Consider the following 24,168-nt stretch of genomic DNA (forward strand, 5'->3'; position numbering starts at 1 on the left):
AGTTGTGGACCCGGTCAGTTCGTAATAATCAATGTTTTTATTTTGGCTGGTTCTTCTAAGGTTAATGCCTAGAGCTCACCAACTCAAAGTGAAGTGATTGCTATTACGGAAAGTAGTTTTCAAGATACTGTGACTGACATAAATGTAATGACTCAAATGGTGGCCCCATGAGCTGTGTTAATACAACATTTATATTCCAAGCTGGTGCAGGTGGCAGTTTAGGAGGAATGATTCTTTTAAGTCCCTCTAATGAAAGCCTTAATGACAGATATCTTAAATAAAGATGTAGGTTGTCTATGTTGAAGATAGGCTGCTATTGCAGCTAAATGTAGCCTTATAGAAGTGTACGCAAGACCCGATATTTGTAGAGGCAAAAGATAAATTAGTGTTTGTACTTGTACATCAAAAGGGTTGCAATTTTGGCTTTGACAATAAATAAAAAACCATTTCCATTTGGCTGCGTAACAATTTCTGGTTGTAGGTTTACGAGCCTCTTTAAGGATATCCATGCATGTTTATGGGAGGTTTATGTGACCAAATTCTATGACTTCAGGAGCCATATTGCAAGATTAATTTCCTTGGGATTGGAATGTCTTATTTCTCCATGGTTCTGCGTGAGAAGGTCTGGGTGGAGAGGAAGCTTCTTATAGGGTACCTGTGAAAGTTCCTGTGGTAAACCATTGTTGGCGAGCCCATGTGGGCGCCACTATTATTAGTGTAGGTGAGGTCTGTCTGAGTTTCCTGACCACAAACTGAAGTGGGTGAAGGGGAAAGGCGTATGTAAATATCCCTGACCAGTTTATTGATGGAGCATTGCCCATGGAAAGTGGGTGTGGGAATCTGACTGCAAAGTTTGGGCATTTTGAATGTTCTGGGGTTGCCAACAGGTCTATTTGTGGAAACCCCCATTTGCGAAAGTATGAGGCGAGAGCTTTGGGTTGAAGTTCCCATTTGTTGGCTTGTTGCTGCGTCCTCCTGAGCTCTACAACTTGATGCTCGTCCCTGCAAGATGTTTTGCTAGGAGATGAATGCTGTAATTTAAAGCTAAACGCCATATGGTCAGTGCTAGGTGTGATAGCTGAGGAGTGTGCCCCCTTCGCTTTTGTGAATAATATATGGTTGTCATATTGTTCATTCGGATTAGGACAACTTTACTCTGTAGGTGAGTTAGGAAGGCTTTCAATGCTAGGTGAACAGCTTGAAGCGCTAGGCAGCTGATATGGAGACTCTGGTGTTGTATATCCCATGTCCTTTGGATGGTCAGATGTTGAAGGTGAGCTTCCCAACCTGCAAGAGAGGCATCTTCTGTGAGAATGGCTTTGGGAACTGGGTCCAGAAATGGCCACACTTTGGATAGGGTTTGTAGGTTCCACCAATGCAGAGAGTGATGTGAGCGGCTGTCTATCAACATTTAATTTAAGTACCCAAATTCTATGACTTTCAGGAGCCATATTGCAAGGTTCATTTCCTTGGGATTGGATGTCTTATTTCTCCATGTTTCTACGTGAGAAGGTCTGGGTGGAGAGGAAGCTTCTTATGGGGTACCTGTGAAAGTTCCTGTGGTGAACCATGGTTGTAACAGACCCTGTGACTGAGTCCGTTGATATGAGAGGCATTCTTGCAGTGGTCTCATATGTAGGCGGGCATGTGGAACTATCACTATGCAGGATGCCATATGCCTAGAAGTCTTGGTACTAATTTGACTGGGGTTTTTACTCCAGTCTGAAATTGTTGTGCTAAATATTGAATGTTTTGAATCCTGACTGAATTTGTAAATGCTAATGCTATGTGAGTATTGAGAATGGCCCCCAAGTATGGTTGTATTTGGGCTGGTTGCAAATGAGATTTTTGCAGATTGACTTTGAACCCTTAGAGTTTTGGGAGTACGTTGGCTGCAGAGGCTTGGGCTGTTTGCCTTTAGAAGCCAATTGTCGAGGTAAGGGAATACATAAATATTTTCCCTTCATGTTTGTGCTGCTACTAGTGATAGGCATTTGGTGAAGACCCATTGAGCTGTGATGACTGAAGGGAAGCATTTGAACGGATGTTTCCTTGGAATAGAAAACGTAAGTATTTTCAATGTGCTGAGTGAATGGATATATGAAAGTAAGCATCTTTGAGGTCTGCTGTGGACATGCAATCTCCCTGCTGAAGGAATAGTATAACCTCCTGAAGGCTGACCATGTGAAAGTGTTCTGACAAAATGTAATGATTTAATGCTCTGAGGCCCAGAATGGGCCAGAGACGTTTTTTGGGGAATGAGGAAGTATAGGGAATATAGTTCCTTGTTGTTGAATTGGAACTGGCTCTATTGTTCCTTTTAATAAAAGAGCTGCTATCTCTTGTTTGAATAGAGCTTTGTGCTGAACCGAGAGGTTGTGCTTTTGGGGTGGGATGTTTGGAGGGGTGTTGATGAGCTCCAGGCAATAACCATGTTGGATAATGTCCAATATCCATGGTAATGGTCCTCCACTGCGGTAGGTGTTTAATGTTCGGGAGAACGTGATTGAAGTAACGGTTTGTTGTTATTGGGTGTGCGGGTGGAACTTCCACGACCATGCCCTTTGAAATTGTTCCCCCTATATGATTCTCTGTAGAAACCTCTAAAAGGGGAGGATTGAGTTTGATTTTTGTAGGAGGTTGCTGGTGTTTCAGTAGCAGCAGACCTAGCGCCTTGTCAAAATGAGAAGCGGCGTAAGGAACCACGGAATGTGTTGTTTTGAAGCACCCCCACTGATTTTACCTCATATGTGCCCTTCTAGATTTTTTGAGGGCTGTGTCAACATGAGGACCAAAGAGGTGCTCTATCGCAGCAAGCTAATATAGCTTGCCTATTAGCAAATTTCCATTGGTTTGCTGATTGCGCAGCAACCCTTTTTGCCCGAGGCTTCAATTAATTTTGACTCCTTATCTGGTGGAGGAGCATCCCCAGTGGTTTGAGAATTTGCGATTTTCCTAGCATTTGCTACTACAAGAGTGTCTGCTGTTAATTGACCTCTAAGGTATAAAGGGTATGAAGGTGCAGCCTTGTACTTTTGGTCTATTCTAGGATTGATAATGCCAGCTTTAAATGGGTCTTTCAAATGTTATCGCCATGACATAGAATCTCTTATAGCCTTGGTAAATATTGTGTTCCTCTTTGAGCATTAGTGACAGTCTCAAAGAGGAAGTCATCGTCAAATCGATCTTAATGGAAAAGAACCTGATGGAAGGCTGCTGCCCTAGCAATTGAATCTTGGAAAGCTGAGGCATCATCTGGTGGCGTAGGGCATGAAGGATAGAGGTCAGGGTCAGTATTGTCCTGTGGCTCTATGTCATAGTCATCCCAAGAGTTTATAGGATGTGGATGATTTTTATAAAGTCCTCATCAGTATCCTCTATTTGTGAAGAGTATTGATGTGGAGAAATGTCTTCCTCCTGTGAATGTGATTAAAAAAACGAGGAGATGGATTTCTAGGTTGTGATGGAGAGATAAATAAATGCGGTTGTGATTGAGTAGTCTTTGTCCCTTGTTTTTTTAATACGGGCGGTGAAGCATCCAGAGCTTCTTGAAAAGTCAAAGGCTTCTTGGGAAATTGAGGCTTTGCTAGCTGAACAATCATCCTTTTTGTACCAGGCTGTATCTGTAAGGTTTTCTGATTCAGATCTAATTTTTCCGACATTGCCTCGAGAATTAGTTGAGTTGGTGGTTTTGATCAGACGGCAAAGATTTTGGGCCCTTAAGCAAAACAATTTGGTACGGGAATGTCTTTTGATTTTGGTGTCTGCCCACTCTGTACCGAATCAGTAGATGGTTTTTGTTTCGGCCTGAAGATTCCCGTTTTGGAGGTGGAGTATTATGAGGTGGAGGCTCCTGCTGAAAGCCGCGGTTTCAGTGCAGAGGGCAGGGCATCCGAAGGTATTGTTTGGTGCAGGCCATTGCTTTTCTGTAGTGATGGCCCGTAAGAAGTTTTATGAGTGGGAAGTGATTTTTTATGCTTTTGATCGGGGCAGAAGTAGTCACGATCCTATGATCCTGGAAGTATTCTACCATGTCCGTATCTTGTTCGGAGTCGGAACCGGAGCTCTGAATGGTGACAGATTCTTCTTGGGCTGCGGAAGCTTCTTCATCTTGTTCCTCACGTAGACCGAAGATGTAGGACGTGTGCAAGTCTCACACATTCGTTCCTGATGATCTAGTTAAAGGCATAAATTACAGCCCAAATGAAAATCTGTGTGAGGGTATTTTGAATGGCACGGCGAACAAAAACAAAACGATGTGCAGTCCATTAGCTGCTCATTTTCCAGGAGAGCGGTTACAGTGGAAAATGGTCAAGCGGGGAGTGGCCCACATGCGAGTCGATGATCCTAACCCGTCGAAATTTCTCGATACAGAAGATAACTAGCCGATGCAAACAATACCGTCAAATGTAGATCTAACTAACAGAACGGAGGCAAAAAATTATCTTGAACCGTAGCACAAAACAGTACATCCAAACCTGTAGGCGGAAAGAAACAATCTGGCAGTGCAGTCGATGCCAATTTGCAATGTTACCGAAGGGAGGAGTCTCTTCGAAGAAAAACAACTTGAAATCATCCAAGCCCAACACTAGATAGCAGACTAATGCAAAGCATGGATATCTACATCCATGTATGCCTTAAACAGGCAATTAAACAAGTAATCTTCTTGGTACTTATTTAATTTTCCTTAGCCCCTCCAGACAAATTTTTTGAGGAGTTGGGGTTTTTCATCATGTCAAGGACTCAGACTATAGTGTGTCTAACTTGCGATTATGAAAGGAAAAGGTGAGGAGACCTCAGGACACTATTACTGCACAGGCATGTGCACTTCCCTGTAGATTAGGTGTCACCTATGTAAGGGTTTACTTAGGATTTAGTCATGTGAAAAGGGGCTACCTATTTATTCCTCAATTCCTAGGTGAGTGGTAACAACGGAAAAGCATTTTAAGAACAGACCAGATGCGAATATGTTAAATAAAAACATGTGCTCCTTGACCTTATCTGAATCTTTCTTTGATCACTGATGCAGAGGTCAATACTGTTTTGTGATACTATAGGAACAGCCCACTTTGGTGTGGTTGTCCTAAAGAGGTCTTTTGGAAATTGGGGTCCTAGAACATGACCATTTGGAGGTTGATGGTCTTTTGTACTTTTGTGTTTTTTGTTTATTATTGTGCTTGTTATATGATAGTACAACTGAGGCCTCATAGAGGTACTTGGGATATGATGTTTATTACCTGGAACGCCATGGTAGTTTTTTGTGTTTTCTGTACTGAACTGCAACAGGAGCCATGTTGGACTAGAGTTCTGGAAGAGCCTCCTCTTGAGAAATCAACTCCCATCTTCTTCTGTTTCACACAGGATCTATTTATTTAGGCATTGCATAAAGTGGTGCATGTTGCATTATGGCTACTTCAGAGCACTCTTCATTTTGAATTGGAAGCCCAGGATTATTGACAAAGCAGGAGTGAAAGAGGTTGAGTGGCTCAAACCTCATTACCTCCACTACAGCAACAATTCTGAGATTTAGTCAAATGCTAGTCTGACTAAGATCTGTTTTTAGGAGTTTCCTGACGCACAGACAGTTAAGTTCAGCCTTCAACATCTGTTGCAGAGTATTCCAAAGTTACTTTTTGGAAGATCTAATGTTCTGGCTCGATGTTTTACTTAGTTTCTTGAATGTTTGTTGGGTTATCCAATGTAATGTAGTAGACTAGAGATTTATGGTTGCTATGTAGTGAGGAACTATTTTTGGAAAGGCCCATGGTTTTATTTTTTACAGTATGTGGAAGCCTAATAACTTTAATCTTTCTGTCCGTTTACGCTCTTGAAGGTGTCACAACTTTTACTATGTTACAGTAGTCAAGCCTGGTCACTGCTACGACTCCTACCAATTTCACTAAGGAAGAAAAAGATGCAGTCTGGAGTATCTTGGACATCAGTGTCCAATCCTGGAGCAACCACAGTACCATTGTGTAGTTAAAGGTGTAACAATGAGGGAGAGATCAAGGAGAATTAGACTCAATTTGTAATCTCCATCCACCTCAGCAGTAATTTCCTCTCTAACTGTAGCCAATAGTGTTTACGGTGCCATGAAGAAGGTTATGCTCTCCATAATTCTGTGGTTTAATGGTCTCTTTTTTCCTAGTGTTTTGCGGAGGAAAGATCAGCTGGTATTTTACTAAAAGCACTTGGTCTTCCTTCTAGCAGTAGAGTGAATACCTGCTTTATTGTTTTTCATACTAAACATTGTCCAAGTTAGGCACTAGTGAAATCTATGACAAGGTAAATTGTTACATGCAGACTGCTGTGTAGGGTTCCAACAACAAGACCAGTCAGTACACCCTTCCCTGTCAACGGAGTGAAAGTTGTGAGTAATGCTTCTAGAGTCAGTGTGTCAATCTTTGAAAAGTAGAGGAGACAGTGTTGATCCTAATGTATCGTAGCTTCAAAGAACGGCATGAGGTTATTGCAGTGTTGCAAGAAAGTACACAGGGTATCTTTCAAGCCCTCTGAATGCCTGGAAAACACCAAAGAGATTTATAGAAGCCTAATCAAGGGGTTTGATGTAGGATTCCTTTTTGCTACTGTTTTATGGCTTCATGGTACCTCTTCCTATGTTGCCTCAAATTTACTTTTCTACAGTTGTTAATGTCTTCATTCAGCTATGTTCCAGTTGGTGATTGTTTATTCTGGCTACTTCTTTGTTGAACCATTTATTGATTAGTTAACTTTCAAGCTTTGTTTTCACTTTTTTTTCTCAAATGCAGTCAGCTTCTGGAGAGAATTACTAATGTGACGTCCTAATGCTTATTGCTTGATTTCAGGATTGCAGAGGTGGATTAGCTCTCTCAATCCATTTTGCAGTGGTGTTGAAGTTTTCTCTATTTAGGTTATTGATGCATCTTTTTTTAATGGATTTGTGCTCAACTTGCTACAGGTCAAGACTGACATGTAATGTCTAGAGAGGATGTTAATGAGTGGTCAAAACAAGTCTGCAGTTATGTCATAAATGTATACAGCGTACGATTTCCAAGTGTATCTTTGCGCTAGCAAACCTAGAAGGAAGCAGAAGCATTAATCAAAGAACAACCAAGTCTTGATTGCTTTCCTGAACGAAATCAGAGAGGGAAGATTTCTGATGTTAAACGGGAGGGAGTTCCAGAGCCTTGTGGCTCTCACCACAAAATCTTCTACCACCCCAGTATGATTTAAAAACTTCCTGAGAAAGTATCACTTTTGCTCCTTGTGATCTCAGACATCTATTTGGGGAGTACTGGTGCAGTGAATGTTTCAGGAACTGAGGGCCGGCCCTGTTAAGTGCCTTGTATGTAATACACAGGGTTTTAAACTTGATCCGATTTTTAATTGGCAGCCAATGCAGACTTTGGAGATGGATTGCCAATTGGGAATTCCCAGGAGAAGTCTTGCGGCCGCGTTTTGGATCATCTGGAGCCTTTGAAGTTGATTAATCGGCATGCCAAAATATAACCCATTTCAGTGATCTAGTCTGGAAAGGACTAGGGATGTGACTACCGTTTTCCTGCTTTCTGTAGGAATCAGAGGTAGGTTTTTCTGAATGGCTTTAAGCATGAAGAAACTTGATGACGAAACTGACTCAACTTGTGTTTCAAAGCCCAGTCTCTGGTCTTTAATCACACCCAGGTTTTTTACTTTGGGGATCAGGATAGGTGCTGTTCCCAGATCATTTGGCCACCAAATCTGGGACCATGAAGGAGAAAAATTACCGAACAGAATCACCTCGGTTTTCCCGGAATTTAACTTGAGACAGTGCAAACTCATCCATGAGCCGACTGCTGTCATGCAGTCCCTGAATCTATTTACTGGTGGTGATGTATTTTTGCTAATGGTTACCACGATTTGGATATCATCTGCGTACGATGTTCGTGCCATCCCAAAAGATCTAATAAGGGCTGCCAGTTCAAAAGTCCCGTGCTCACTGCGCCACTGGAGTCAAGCTATCCTGGCTGAAGAGGGGTGAAACCCCGAAACCGGTCCTAGGATGCTTGATTCCGGTCCAGGGAAGACATGGCTTGGCAGTTCGGGCTGGACTGTTCCCATGAGGCACAGGGTCAAGACTGATTTGCATATGGCTATGGGGCTACTGGGGTGGCGTGATGAGCAAAAGAAAGATGGATTAGGCCCAGATCTGTGACTGGGGGTGAATGTTTTGCCAATGTGCAACATTCCGTCCATCATTGTGTGTGTTTTGCAGTTCCAAAACAAACACTGAAAAGTGTGAGACTTAAGGAAGAGCCCTGTGGAACTCCACAAGGAAGTGTGAAGGACGGAGAAGTCAGGTTCCCTAAAGGCACAGATTGTGTCCGGTCCTCTAGAAAGGAGGATATCAATGCCAATGCCTTTCCAGAGATTCCAAAAGAATTCTAAATTTTAAGCAAGGTTTTGTGGTCTAACGTGTCGAAGGCCGCCGACAAGTCAAGCAGCACAAGGGCTGCAGCGCCCCCTGTGTCCATAACTGTTCTCATTTCATCAGTGGCCTTTATTAGCGCTGTTTCGTTGCTGTGCTCTGACCTGAATACAAATTGTGCCTCATCCAGCAGGTTATGCTCCTGTAAATATAAAGTAAGCTGGTTGTTCATAACCTTTTCAGCCAGTTTGGCTGGAACTTTAAGGCGAGAGATGGGCCTATAATTGCCTGGATCCAGTGCATCAAGGTTGGATTTTTTCAAAAGGGGTAAAATAGAGGCTCTCTTCCACATAGAGGGAAAAACACCTTCTGTAAACATGGAGTTAAAAATGGAAGTTAATCTAGTTCCAAGTACCTCCGGGGCTTTTTGAATATCATAGGAGGGAGTGGATCGTAAGGTGAGCACTTGAGGCGTTATAATTATTTGAATGTGCCCCATTACCAAAGGTGGTGAAAATTTGCTCCACTTTATTTTGAAAGTGCTGGGCCAGGATGCTACAAAATTCCTGAGAGTTGTCGCTTCCCTTTCTGTCGGATGGTGTAGACAGTTTAGTTACCACCTGAAAGAGCTCTTTGGAGGAGTTTTCTGCCTCCTTAATTTCCTCAGAGAAATAGGTAGCCTTTTCTGACAGGATCAATTTTTTTTTATAGTCAGCTAGTAGCAGTTTATATTTTTCCAATTCCTGTTAGTTATAATTAACTCTCCAACACCTCTCTTGTCTTGTGGACTCCTGTTTTTTACATCTAAGAGTGTCAGTGCACCAGGGTCCAGATGGAATAGTATCATATTTGGATATTTCAATCTTGTGCAAAAACACTAAATCTAAAGTGTCACTAGCTGTGTAGTTTAGGTCATTCACCACTTGGCATGAGCCGAAAGCCATCAAATTTTCCACAATATCTTGGCCAGGTTTCAGATTGATTGTCAAGCACAGGTTAACATTTCCCATCATCATAATGTTCTGCCCATTATTTAGGTTTAGTCACGTCTTCCACTTCATCTGAGCAGCATCTCTCACTTGACAATGAGGCCTGGAGAGAACAAAGTTCTGGTCTTTGTAATTTGAAGGTCTTAGGAATTAAGTATTTTTATAAGCCGTGCACCATGGCCTACTGGTAGTCTGGTGTAAAACACCAATTTCAGATTTAATGCTCGTCTATCTAAGGAAAAGGATGATTGAAGCCTTAGAAAACCATTAAATGTTTTTTTCCCCATCACTGTGAAATGTTTGAAATGGAACGCTGAAATTTCAAAAACATTGCATACTCTATATATGACCCGTTTTAAGTCAGTTTAAAAAATACAACTCCAGAAGGGGAAGACATGGTTTGGTTGCTTTTGCTGGTTTCTAAAGGATATTAATCCTCTCATTGTGCTTGACCTGATGCTAGAAATAAACAATCCAAAGACAGCAATCATGTGATAGGCATTGTGGAGAAATAATGAACATCAGAGAGGCATTTCTCATACAAAAGTCTCATAGTTGTCCACAATCAAAAACAAACTAAGACACAGTTGCCTGTGCTAACTAAACCACTAACTGGTGGACAACGGACAGTCGGTAAATGCTGCAAAAACAACATTAACTAAAATAACTGGATATTTTAAAATAGGTTTGTATATTTAATTTGTTGATTGTCCTGTTGTAATGTGTTCAGTAAAACCCAAACTAGATCTGAAAGGCATCTCAGCATGTCATATGGAACTAAATATAAAAGCAGCAGCTCATATTCCGGAAGGAAATGGCAGGAGATCTGGGATATAGGCAGGAGAGAAGTTTAAGAAAATTTACTGAACAACAGAGATGAGTTAAGGCACATAATCAACCTTTTTGTAGGAGCTCGCATAAGAGTAAGATCCACAAGTCTTAATTTGTGAAAGAAATAGTTTTTTATGTAAAGATTTATGGGTTGAGATTTCCAAAAGCTTCCTCTAAAAGGATTCAGTGACTTGCTGCCTCGTTAATTTAAGTACAATACTTCTTTAAAATACTTTATTTTCAGTCACTAGTTTCAAATTACTGTCAATTTAATCTGAATTGGTTTCAGTCTTAATAAATACCCCAGGACCTGCTGTACTTTTCATTTATAACAAATAGTTTGCTTAAAAAATAAAGTTGTAATGGTACCTGTGGTGAGATTTATACCTAGTTAGGAATGATAAATACTCTAATGTACAATGTACTTTTGTTTCTGCCTGAGGACCCACTGACTTCTTTTCCCACACAATGACCCTCCACAACCTGGTGGAATTGTGGATCAACAAAAGAAACAGAAAATATCAACCAAGGCTGTACAGATAGGCTGTGTGGAAGGAGAGTGAATAAGACAATAAGTTAGGGAAAACAGGATGGACAAGAGATTGGGGAACACTTACCACTCTTGTCAGAGATTTTGTTGAATTGCTCCATGACCTCCTCCTCTGACCGGAAGGGGGAATATTTGTATATAAGCTCCGTCTCAATGGAAAATTTCTCCATGTTCTCAGTGATAGGCTCACGTGTTTTTGTATTCCACGCGGGAAGAGGGACAATCACCTACAGTAAAGCAAATATCAATTTACGGAGAAAACTCTTCCCGTGTTCTAGGGTACATGGCAATGTGTATCTACATTAAAACATGCTGGACATTCTATACTGCCTCTATTTCTAAGCATCTATTTCTATGACATATCAACAAAACAGTTGTGTGTCACTGCCAAACCCATGGTATATCACAGAATCAACGTCAAAGAAAACGGATATATAACCACAAAAGTACTTCGGTACAACAAATTGATTATCTTTAGGAAAACTCACCTCATCGATGCCTTCTTCCTCATGGAATGTGCGGGACAAAAAGAGGCAAGTCATGGCATCGTTTTTCTTTGTAAAAAGAATAAAATCCTTCCCCATACGCATGGAACCTCTAAAATTTGATTAAGAAGAAAATGGTTAGAGAAGCAGGGTAGAAAAGGAATGGGAAAGCATAACTATATTTAGAGCTAGAGACAAACTCCTGGACAATTAAAGGGTTTTAAGAAATAAGTCGGTACAGGGCCATTGAAAGCAATTCTGTGGTGTTCCATTTAATGAAGTATGCAGCACTTGCTACATAATTCATCATATGCTGTATAATTGGCTCATTTCATCAAAAAGATGTTTCTAGATAAAAACGAATAAAAAAATACCAATAAAAAGCTGTGCATGCAGAGGAACACAGCTAATGCAAGTATATCTGCAACACTAGTGTAGGTGGGAACTATGTCTGTGAAAGTGGACACATGCAGAAGTAAGATGGAGATACTCTGGAAGTTGCAGTGGAAGTAAGCCTCATCTTCTTCAAAGCTAAACCCTGCTTGCTCACTAGATGCTCATATTCTTATTACATTGCTGGAGGCTGATCTTATGCAGTTCAACTCTTGACCTTCTCATCTTCTCTGGCTTTTACCTCAAGGATTGCCATCTCTATTTTTTTTACTCTAAGGTTTGTGGAATACACTGGAGGGTGAGAGAAGTCCATCAGAGGGTTGAAAGAGAGAAATGTTCTACAGGGGCTAGCTAAGCTCAGACAGCGGTTCTACCACTAGGCCCTGCCTCTCAGTGGTCTGGGCTCATACTAGTCTCGTTTCCCAATAAGATACTAGCAATCAAATGGTTCTTTACTTGACAACTGAATCTGAACCTTTTCCTATTGAAAGTCCACCTTTCATTAATCTTCATTAAAATCCCTCTGACAAGCCTCATCCCATACTGTAGGATGAGGAATCTTAACTGGCCTCTAAATATAAATGCAGTGGACTTTAACAAGTACAGCAGTCCACAAGTGGCTTTTAACTGACATGGTTCATCTCCACAGAATATGCTATGGGCTTATAGGAAAGTTGAATGTGCCAATCTGGTTTTAAGCTAAATTCAACTAGTTTTAGTGTTCACAGCACACACACTGGACACACAGTGCTAGAGATCAATATTACCAGCAGATTAGCTCTAAAAAACTGAATTTACAGCAACCACCCTAAAAGGGGCCACTTTGCAACATGGTCCCCCTTAAGATCAAATGTAAGCTAACCATCATCTCCCCTGCCCAACCCCCCCATGCAAGTAGTCTGCAATTCCCCTCAACTTTCTCAGCCAGGCTCCAGTCACTCTCTCCCCAGACCAGTCTCAATATCAGAGCACCCACACAACCCACTTTCGAGGCCCAACCACATTGTACAACTTCCCGTCACCCAACCTGCCTTCTCTAACATTTGATTTCCCCCATGACCACAAAGAGCACTCATCAGATTCCTAGAGTACCCTCAAAATTACTTTTTATTTTTTAAATTTACTTTACAGAGTTTTATATAGTGCGAACTTGACCCGAATCGGTTATCAGAGCGCTTCACATAGCACCAGTTGCATTACATGAGGACACAATGATTTTTGTTAGGCACGGGAAGATTAAGTGATTTGCCCAGATTCACAGGATGTTCAGCATCATTGCCGAGACTCAAACCTAGTTCCCCAGATTTGACGTCGACCGCCCTAGCCGTTAGGCCAACTCCTCTCCCCAACTTCTACCTAACATTACCCTCAAAGGTCATAAGGTGGTCCGCTTTCTCTCACCAAGGTCTCCCCTTCCTTCTAGAAGCCTCAAGCCCCAACACGGCTTCCAACACACAGCTCTATCCCTAATTCCACAAACGCGCAGTGCGGACCCTATCCCTGACTCAAGCAAGCTTGTCTCAACTAAGTACCTTGACCACTCCAAGTGCTGAACAGAAAATTAGGAATTACTTGCAAACGTCTTTCCGATCCTTCTCAATCACTCCCTTCCACCTTAATATTGAGGGGAGGCACTAGACACCTTAGTCAAGGAAATTAAAACTGTTTCGACCAATCTGAAATCCACAAGTCTCTCCACTCAGAAAATCGATAAGCTCATATACTCCATCAAGAAACCAAACCTACAGAATAGAAAACCTCGCCACCAGTGGCCGTCCCCAGAGACAACAAAGCTCAACGATCTAAAAGACCACACCTGGTTGCCCTGGATTCTGACCTGGCGACTCAGGCAATGAGGTAAAGCCATATCAGTAGGGGCTGCCCTGAAGGCCCCACCAGAAGCTCCAGTCTGTAAGCGCGCCCCTGTGTTGATGACATGCGCTCCAATACCTTGCACTAACAGGGACTGCGAGTACATTGCACCCTCCTGCAGATTTGAAGTGAGGAGAGCAGTGCCCCTAGGCCTGGAGAGAGTGTCACTGAGAGGCCAGTTGTGGTGCCAACAGGAGATGGACTGACCGTGTAGAAGATGGTGGTGGGCAGTAGTAGCTTCCTCCACGAACACCTACAGCAGCCTGGGGATAGCCGATGTGGGCCTGGAAGGACCCCGGCAATCGACACAATGAACAGGAGGTGCACCAGCTTCACTAACACAATGCAAGAGCCCATGGGGACTCACCCCCCGTATGAGCTGGGAGGGATGGCCGCACTTTTTTTTGGGCCAGACCAGAGCGCCTGGCTGATCTGTGCGAGCTCCAGAAGGCAGGGTAAAGTCATCAGCACTGGAGATTTGTAATGTTGGGGTGCACAGTGAGGCTATACAGCTGGGGCGGCCTGCGCCTGGCAAGGCTGAAGGCCAAACGACCGCGTGGAGGCCCCAGATCACAGTCGATCAACGCCACCACTCCCCTGCCATGGCGGCGGTGTGCAAGAAGGACAGGCCACTTAAAGAAATGCTCACTCAGTCCGCCCGGGCATCAATGGAGGAGGCTGCCCACTCATAGAAGCCCGGCTTTGTTGTGGAGGGTGGGCGGAGGAGGAGAGGATGAGGCCCCGGTCACAAGGTCCTTCATGGAGGCATTATGCGCGTCTTTATGTGAAGATGTTCAAGCGGTGAAGCAGTTCGCACAGGATCTAAAGAAAGTGCACCAGGACCTGACAGAGAGAGAAGGGAGGACATAGTGTCGACGTTCTCAGATCACGAGACAGGACGAGGAGCTCAAACAGCTTCAGTAGGAGGTACTGCGTCTACGCGAACAGCAGGCTGGGCCCATGCAGAGAACTATGAAAATCGTGGAACAATATTCGTATCTATGGGGCACCTATTAAGGTAAAAGGTGCAGACATCCCGACTTATGTAACGGCCATCTTCCTACATATCTTGGCTGCACCAGCAGACATGGAGCTGCAATTGGACAGAGTGGGGCTACCGAGGGCGAAAGGCGGCCGTTCTCCCAAGATACTTGCTTGTGTACATGATTTTCAACTAAAATAATCCATACTACAAAAGGCAAGGGATGTTCATCCTATTGAGTTCCAAAGTCACATGGTAGCACTGCACCAAGATCTCTCCTCATTGACACTTAGACGCAGAGATTTCCAACCGGTAATGACCCACCTCAGGAACACAAGCATTGCTTACAGCTAGGGTCACCCCTTCTGCCTGGCCTTGTTATGTTACCAAAATTTGTTAAGCGCACATATACCCTGGGGTGTCTTGGCGCGGTCTACTCCTGAACAGAATGAAGCATAGTCGTTGAAGAGGGTCTTCTGGTGGGACGGGAAACTTCACCAAATGAAATCACCTCTCAAGAGGTTTGTGGCCTACTGAACATCCCTGTGGAGGAGTAGGTGACCTCAAAGCCTAGTTTCCCCCCCCCCCCCAGGCATAGGGGGAATCATCGCACTCAATGGCGCAAGGTTCCAACATCCCATACAGGCTCGAGCCCCGATACAGCAACTATGGCCCTGGAGAAGCAGGTCTCCCTGGACTCGCTTCCCAGTGACCCAGAAAGACAGGCATCAGCCAGAAAGCCGCTGGTCCTGGACGTTGTTCACTTTTCCCATCATGAACGGGTACACTGGTTATCCCCGGACTTGGGTGGGGGGTGGATGGCCTCGTCTCACATCAACAGAAGCGATGCTTGTGGACACCCCACCTGAGGAAAAGGTTGCTGAAAACTAAAGGGTGACTCTCAGCTCATCAGATACACATAGTGGACATGACCTTTACACTGGCAACCCACTACACCAACAACAATCCAGAACACTTTCTTAAATGAGCAGAGGTGATGGACTCTCTCGACCGCATGGTGTTGGTGCGGGAGGATCTCAATCTCGTGTTTAATAACGAAGTCGACCAGTCTGGGAATTGTTATGGTCAAATTGGGGCATTCTCGCGGGAGGGCGCCAATTAGTTGCAAGAGATGTGCATACGCAATTTCTGGAGGACCAGGCACCCACATATTAGGGATTAAATATTACCCTCCCCCCCCCCCCCCCCCCCAACAAAAAAAACCTTATGTCCAACTTGATCACTTTTTGGGGACAAGCGTATTTCAACCTAGAATGACTATGGTCGAGATTCGATCCGGACGCTTTTGAACCACGCCACTGACACGTGGCCCTCACTTTCCTCCATCCATGCGTGTGCCCCCACCCATGGCGCATGTGAGAAAGCCTTCTCCATTGGTCAGATGTAGTCCAACGTGTCACGCGCGCCATTACCAACTATCTGACTTTTAATGATGCGGCTGCCACACCTATAGCCACATTATGGGAGGCATTTAAAGTGATGATCAGAAGTGAGTTAATAGCTCTCTCTGTGGCCAACTCTAAAATTCTTCGGGTGAAGCGGAAGGACTTGGAAGGAAAGGTGAGGGAGCTTGAACTTATTCATAAACGGACAGGGGCCCCTAGGATTGAGCGGCAGCTGGAAGCCACACGGGCACAGCTGAGCAGTCTAGATCAGGATAGGGCAGAGTATGCCCTACTTTGCCTACATCACTCTTTTTACATGGGGTGAAACATGTGCTGCAGTCTATTGCCAAACAAGCTGAGAGATAAGAGACAGGAAGAGAGGTTGGACACTATCCTTTGTTGAACCTGTCATAAAGTAACAGGGTACAGGCCTACTGCTGAGGTCTTTTGGGATTATCATGAGACATTATACACAGCGCAGGATTTACCTCCGGACGACCCCAATGTTTATCTTCGGGGAGCGCATACACCCTGACTGACACTCCACCAGGCTGACTTGTTAGATTAACCAATTAGAATAGAGGAGGTTGTGACGGCCATTGCCAAACAGAGAATCCACAAATCTCCAGGCCTGGATGGCTCCCAAGGGGAGAGGATGTAGCCTTACGGCTAGAGCATTCGACGTCAAAGCTGGGCAACCGGGTTCGAGTCTCGGCAACGACGCTCAACATCCTGTGATTCTGGGCAAATCACTTAATCTCCTGGTGCCTGTGAGAAAGTGGCTCTGTATATACTGTTCCCTAATAGGTACAGGGTGTACAGAGTCCACAGTCCCCAAGGGTTTGGCAGAGGCTAAAGTTAGATATAACCTTACTCTCTAAAGTGGTAGCTTGGTCGAGCAGTAAGGCAGTATCAGAGGACAGTGTAAAGCATTTGTTGAACACAGTCAGCAAATGGTCTCACACACTCAATAACTGAACTCTAGGCCAATGGTTTATATATTAAAAAATATATGCTTGTTTTATTTTAGAACCAACACTTGGCATTAAAATATACTTTCTCAGAATGAGATGCTTTATATAAATACTTTTGCAATATGCAGTTGACTTTTGTAAACAGTTACAAGTGGTTGCAACAGGCAACACTATTTTAAACACAATAATGCATTGAGCTCAATGGAAATTTTCAAGTTATTTGCAACAGATTACTTTTAGGATTACTTTTGGAATTCCAGGACTGGATCCTAGATTCAGTCCTGGGTCAGTACTTAGAATCAAGTGTTGAAAGTCGACTTAATTACTGTGATGATTTTTAAACAATATTTAGCTATTTTAAAAGTTGACACTTAGAAAATATTTCAAAGAAAACAGTCAATGATTCCCCATGGAAGAAAATTCAAGTTGCAGGTACAGTATGTTCTCGTTACTTTTGTAATCCAGTACTGGGTACCTAGACTCAGTACTGGGACCTTTATCCAAAACAGGTAAGTAATTACGTTTTCATATATTATACGATTTTTAAAGAATATTTAAAGATTGCAGAAATTGACACTTAGAAGAAATTTCACAGAAAAACAGTCAATGATTCCCTATGGGAGAAAATTGGGTTACTGGTAAGTACAGTTGTAAGTATTTTTCAGAGTCAGTTCTGGGCACCAAGATCCAGCACTGGGAGCTCACCTAATAGCAGGTGAGTATTTTCGTTACTCGGCTGATTTTTGGTGAATATTTTAAGATTTGAAAAGTCCACACTTAGAAGAAATGTCAGGAAAAAGCCAGTCAATGTTACCCTATGAAGAAAATAGTTATCGGTTTAAATGCAAGTACTCGACTGGCAGAGTTGAGGTTCTGGGCATAGACTCAGGGGTCCTCCAGGGTCAGGTAGGTAGTTCGTTCACCCTCAGCGACTCTAGGGCGGCCGGGTGCAGAGAGAGTTAAGCCCAATGTTATCCTATGAGGGATAGGGGGGCCTTGGTTGGTGGCTGCTGACTAGCAAGCCACGCAGCTGTGGGAGCTGGGCTCCTGGTCACTTACTCAGGGCAATTGGGGAAGTAGGTAGGTGTAGAGGTTGCACTGCCAGGGCCACTCGGGCGGCGGGGTGCAGGGTGCTTTTGAACCTTCGGGCACTCAATTGATTTCAATGGGAAATCTCCGGTTTAGAAAAAGACTGCAAGCTCGGGGACGAGGATTCTTCAGGTGCCACCACCACTTCGAGAGGTAAGTTGGGTAGTTGGAGGATAGGTAGGTTCCCCCGGATTGGGCACAGGGGGCCGCGGGGCGCCGCGTGCAGGGGTGCCTTTTGGTGTCGGGAAATCTTACCCTCTGTTAGTCGCGGTAGGGGGGGCACCTTGTTCTGAGGCTGCAGGCTTCTTCAGGAGTGTCGAGGGAGGTCCTTGGGTGCCGGACTCGGGGTCACAGTCGCCGTGGGGTCGTCCTCGTGGTCTTTGTTCACTCCGGCACTGGCCAGGCTTGGCTAGTGCAGAGTGTGCTGGGAGGGATTAGAAGTAGGTTTTGAGTAGAGCCTCTACTCATGGGAGTCCCAGGGGCTTAGAGCCAGAAGGTAGCCAGGTCCTCCGGGGTTTGTGAGGTTGCTGGCCACAAGAGATGCTGGGTTGGAGCAGGAGCAGGTTCGAGGGTCGACAGGCCGGTAGGGCTGGGGCCAAAGCAGTTGTTGTCTTCCTCTTCTTAGCAGCTGCAGGGCAGGTCTTCTTTCTTCTTGCTCTTCTTTGTATTTCGGAATCTGGAATCTGGGGAAGGAAGGTTCAGGGTGCCCCTAAAAACTAGATTTAGGGGCGTTACAGGTAGGTGAAGGGCAGGCACCAATGGGTCCCTGTCCTGGGGTGGGTACACCCCCTATCCTGCCTCTCTCCTGTGGGAGGGGGGCAGGAGCCTAGTCCTGATAGGGTAGGGCTTCCCATCTTCAAGATGGCGAGAGCCCGGAGATGTGCTTCACCTCGCCTCCCCACCTGAAGGGTGGGGTTGGCAGGCTGGCACATTCCCTGTCCTTATTTGGGGTTTCCGGCCATGCTTCCCGCCAGAGTTGGGGGTGCAGTGGCCTGGGGAAGCTCACAGAGGCGGCATGCCTTTGAAGCTTCCCCCTGCCTATCCTGGGGGAGGAGATTTAGCACCTCACCCAGGATGTGCATTGTTGCAGGCCCAGGAGAGCAGGGGCTCTCCCACCCAGGGGTCCAGCAACATGTCTGCTGTGTGGCAGCCTAGGCAGCCTCAGAGCAGATGTGGATTGTAGGTTAGGTTTAAGGGGGCATCTCGAAGATGCCATCTGGGGTGCTTGGTACATTAAATCCCACACTGGCATCAGTGTGGGTTTAATGTGCTGAGAAGTTTGATACCAAACTTCTCAGTCTTCAGTGTTGCCATTATGGCGCTGTGGAGTTCGTGTTTGACGAGCTCTCAGCACCATGTACTCTTAAATGGCAGCACTGCACTTACAGTGCCCAGGAATGGACCTGGGTACAGTAGGGGCACAGGGCTCCTGCTCCTGTGCCCACACCATTGGCATAAGTCACCCAGCTAGAGGGGTGGTTGATATATGCAATGGCAGTGTAGGTGATGGGCATGGCACACAGGGATGTGTGCCATGTCGACTCTTTGTTTTGTCTTGCACCCAGACACCCAGCCTGCAAAGGCAGTGTGTGTGTGTGTGTGTGTGTGTGTGTGTGTAAGGGTACATGGCCTCTAAGGGTGGCACAATGAGTGCTGCAGCCCTTAGAGGCCTTCCCTGGTCACAAGGCCCTGGGTACCTAGGGTACCATTTACCAGGGGCTGACATGTGGCCAGGGTTTGCCAATTTGGGTTTTGGCTGTTAGGCAAAAAAAGGGGGGGGGGGGTTACTGCAACAGAAACCCACTTTCTTACAGTGCCTAACAAAAATGATGTGTTCTCATGTAACGAAACGGGTGCTATGTAAAGCCCTCTGATACCCGATATCTTCAGGTCTAGTTTGCGCTATATATAAAAAAAAAAAAAAAAAAAAAAAAAAAAAAAAAGAAGATACTGAATGCCTATAATACATGTTCAAAACAATCACATCCCTCAAGCTGCTTAAAATGTTGGTGTCCTGCTTCTGCATATAAAAGAGATAACATGACAGCAGACGTGCAGAATAAAAGTGGACTCAGTTGAGCAAAATGAAACACACAAAAAAGCATTTAGTAATTTGTTGCACAAACATTTTACAATCAGTGTAATGTCAATCCTATTCAAACAGGCTTTATTTACTTCAGAAGGCGTAAAATGCAGAGATTCCTTCTGTTCAGTAATTAACTATAGCATGCAAAAAATAAATGTTACAATAAATCTTTCCTTTGTGCTGATCACTGTTCATTTTCGAAAAACAAGTCATAAAAATAAAGTCTTTAAACGGCAGGTATCATAATGTTCCATGAACTGTTTTCACCTTGGCTGCTGCCACTGGAGCAGGCAATATTACATCACAAGTAAACTATAATAAGTTATTACAGATGAGCAGCAACGCTATTTTCCTTTTACAACTAACTAGCGATGTTACAACTGGACTGCAATGGCAATGAAATTAGAGACAGTTTTTTATACTGGTATTGGAGGCTTCCAATAAATGGAATATTCCATAACCTCCAACTGACTGTACTTTCCAAGTTTTCCATGAGTATATTAGGATTTTAACTAACTATTCATATACTCACGACTTTAGGCCATTGCCATACTGCCCAATCTGAGTGGATTCTGGGGTTCTCTTTGCAGATTTGCCAAACTGGATCACACTGGCAGCCTCACCTGTTGAGAAAAAAAATTCTGTAAGAAACCTCAGTCGGGTAATGTTTCCATCTCAGAAACTGGTGCGTAACATTAGGGCAGTAAGTTAAAAAAGCACCATAATCCATTAGCCTTTTAGACTTATGAAATAAGCTTATGAAATAAGCTTATTGAGTGCCAATCAGATTGTTAATAGTACTACCCGTAATTTTAGCACAAAAACACTATAGGAAATGTTTGTGTATAAAGTGCACAAGTTTCTTTTTATTCTTAATGCTATCCAGGCATGATATGAATTGTTACGTTAATTGGTTGTCATCAGCAAACAACTTAATGTGCGGGGGTAGGGGTACCATATTATATGAGGATTATTAGTTCAAATGTAACTAATCTCCTGTCTTAGGGTGTAAGGTCTGTTGTAGGGGGTGACTTACATATATTGCATGCAGCGTCTGTGGCCATGGCACACAGGGTGTGTGCCATGTCGTGTTTTCATATTTGTTTGCGCCATTTCACGCAGCCTGCAAGGACAGGCTGCATGAGTCTGCTGGCGGGTCCCTTAGGGTGGCACAATAAATGCTGCAGACCTTAGGGATCCTCTTTAATACCCATACCCCAAGTACCAGAGTACCATTTACTAGGGACTTACAGAAGTGCTAAATATCTTGCCAAATATCTTGCCAATTGGGGTACAATTGAACAATTACCTTGCTTTTGAAAAAGAGCACCGACACTGGGGATCTGGTTAGCAGGAACTCAGTGCACTTCAGTCAAAATTGCATCAAATACCAGCCAAAAAGTGCAGGTGATCATGTCAAAAAGGGGCAGTTTCCTACACAGCGGTCTTCAGCCCACGGGCTAAAATAGCTACTAAAACTCTCTTGGACGGGCCACATCATGTTGGGAGCCAGTCACAGGGACCGCTTAGGTCCCAGGAGACAGTTACCTTTTGGATCCAGCAGTTTCGGGGTCCTCTCTGTATTTTTATCCATTATTGCGATAAAAAAAAAAAAGCAGTCCTGGTGTTGGAGATGCAGGATGCAAAAGATAGTGAAGAGGGGTGGTGAGCCTACCTAGGCCACCCTTGGGTCCACGAACGTCAGGGGTTGCCTCGGAACTCTATCTCCTACTATGAACCAATGGGGTCCAGTGCAGCTCTTGTCATCACTGATCAGCTGGCCTCCCAGTTACAGCAGTCTCTACGGTTATATGCAGGTAAGTAAATCTTTCTTGGAGGGAGACCAGGGTCCACTCTGACTTCCACCACAGGCTCCACGGTCTGGGGGGGCCACCTCAGGTAGGGCAGGACCCTGTCTCCCAGGGTGCACTTCTGCATCCAGCGGTATGCAGGCATTCCTGGGCAGCTGAGCTCTCGAGTGTGCAAGGTTCCTTAGCTTTTAAAGCCTTTATGCTTAATAGAGGGCTAGCTACCTAGCCCTTGGAGTCACTTCTTCTGTCCTGGCACAAGTGGAAGTTCCTTTCCACGAGTGAGCACAGCAGCCAAAGCCCTCTTTGCAGGTCCCACTGGTTCAGCAGGTTCAGTTCAGCCTTTGGTGCAGCCTCTCTTTGCTGGGTCCAGGAAGCACCAGGGTAGTCCTTCATTCTATTAAAATGGAAGGGTTGCACATGGCAAAAAGGGATATTTTGACATGTTGAGTTAGCAGGTTAGAAGTGGCCCGGTTAGGCTGCGATGGAAGACCTAAAGCCATGTTTTCACTTTGTCATACCAGTAGTGGCACAACAATTGCTGCTGTCCACTGGCAACAACTTACTAGTCCTGGGTACAATATACTAGTGTCTTATAAGTACGTTAACTATGCCAATCAGGGCGTAACCAATTACACATACACTTTTGAGGGGTCACAGCAAATGCACAGAGGCCTTGACAGAAGAGCTCAGTGCACTAGAGTCGAAAAACCAGAAGCATCAGTTCAAAAACTTGTGGGAGTGATCATACAAAAAGACACACTTTAGTGAACACGTTTATTGCCTTTAGTATTACACAACCCGCCTCCTCGAGTCCTTCTGTCCTTAAAGTGTTTAGACTCCTTTCTGGTGGTATAAGTGGCTTTTGGAAAATAAAACTACTAATTCAATTGTTTAATTCAATTGCAAAATTTACTTCTGAAACAATTTTTCAGCCGAAGCACCAAGTGGTGTCTAAAAGCATAATAAATGGGTAATCTATGAACATGACCCTGTAGGACTAATGCTATATGTTTAGTTTTGTTATATTGTAACAGTAACAAAACCTCCAAAGACAATTCTGTGTCTAGCCACAAGGCTTGAGAATACAAAGCATGTGAATCTACATCCGATCCAAGCAGAAAAATATCTTTGTAATGAAATGGATTTTTTGTATCCCTGCTTGCAGACTACTTCTGGGGAAAACAGTTACTTTGCTATTCATTTAATGTAGCAATCATTTTGGTGACTTTAGTACGACAGTTGTCCAAAAAACATTTTCTCTACCACAACATACATCTGACCTACTGTTGTTACTCACTTGGATCCATTCCAGCTCCATCATCCAAGAAACACAGCATGTAACCCCCTCGGAGGTCCTCCCGTTGCACTGCAAGGAACAGACATGACCTTTAGGCATCCAAAAGAAAGGCCCACCTCTAGCACCTCCAGCCAAGGCGTCAGTGGAGTGCTTTATAAATAATTTTTTTATTACAGTAAGAGCAGTACTACTTATATGGTTTCTGAGGAAAACCAGAATTTAATGGGAGAGGTGGAATGTTGGGGCACACGACTGAAACAATAGACTGCATATTCAATGTTTAATTGTACCACTTTAACTTTATGCAAAAACAATTTTAAAAGTTACATAAATGAATAGTTTTGAGGTACATTCAGATCCTCTCCAAAAGGTCAGGAATCTCCCTGACCTATTTTTTTTTTAATTTTAAAGTGAAGAGCCATTTATAACTTAAAGGGGAAACTCTGTTGACTTGTGGTGACCGTAACAGGCGTTTGCATTCGGAAGGATTACAGTTTTTTCCGATTTAGCTTACAGTGACTAAGATCCATTATAATTTGATGCTGAACTTTTACAATGTTTTAAGAAATTATTCGGAAGCAAAGTTACTTACTAAACAGGACATCACCGAAAATATAAACTAGCTAGCTTCTTTTCAGCCACTACTGAAAAGCCTTTAAAAAAAACATCGAAGTGTCGGCTGAAACCAATTGTTCTATTGGATTATGGAATTATATTAAAATGAGCCCACAAAATAAATTTGCTAAACATATTCAAGTTCACACTTTGTGGAACTACATGGACTACAAGCCCCATGCACTTTATGGATTAAGACAATTGTGCATGCCGCATACAAGTTGTAATGAGTACATAGATGGCAATAATATTTTACTCTTAATTGATGGTGCCTCAACTGATGTCTCCTCACTTTGAAATTAAATATTTTACAAGCTTGTGTCAGAAGAACAAAAAGTAATCTGTCCACGATATTTTTTTGTTTAAGGGCCAATGCTGAAATTAGAAGCAGATTGTGTG

The 24,168-nt window shown here is 43.8% G+C and overlaps 1 protein-coding gene across 5 annotated transcripts in view; it reads right to left on the bottom strand.

Annotated features, from left to right (window-relative positions):
- MORC2 (MORC family CW-type zinc finger 2) overlaps nucleotides 1-24,168 on the bottom strand; it is a 403,660-nt gene that overhangs the window by 293,638 nt on the left and 85,854 nt on the right. For all 5 annotated transcript variants that reach the window (XM_085634756.1, XM_085634754.1, XM_085634755.1 and 2 more), the window contains 4 exons: nucleotides 23,155-23,223; nucleotides 20,579-20,669; nucleotides 11,248-11,356; nucleotides 10,827-10,986 (listed from right to left, as the gene is read on the bottom strand). In XM_085634756.1, the coding sequence (XP_085490882.1) occupies nucleotides 10,827-10,986; nucleotides 11,248-11,356; nucleotides 20,579-20,669; nucleotides 23,155-23,223 (429 nt within the window). The remainder of the gene's footprint in view (nucleotides 1-10,826; nucleotides 10,987-11,247; nucleotides 11,357-20,578; nucleotides 20,670-23,154; nucleotides 23,224-24,168) is intronic.

This window comes from Triturus cristatus, chromosome 11, assembly GCF_964204655.1.
Source record: "Triturus cristatus chromosome 11, aTriCri1.1, whole genome shotgun sequence".
Classification (NCBI taxonomy): domain Eukaryota; kingdom Metazoa; phylum Chordata; class Amphibia; order Caudata; family Salamandridae; genus Triturus; species Triturus cristatus.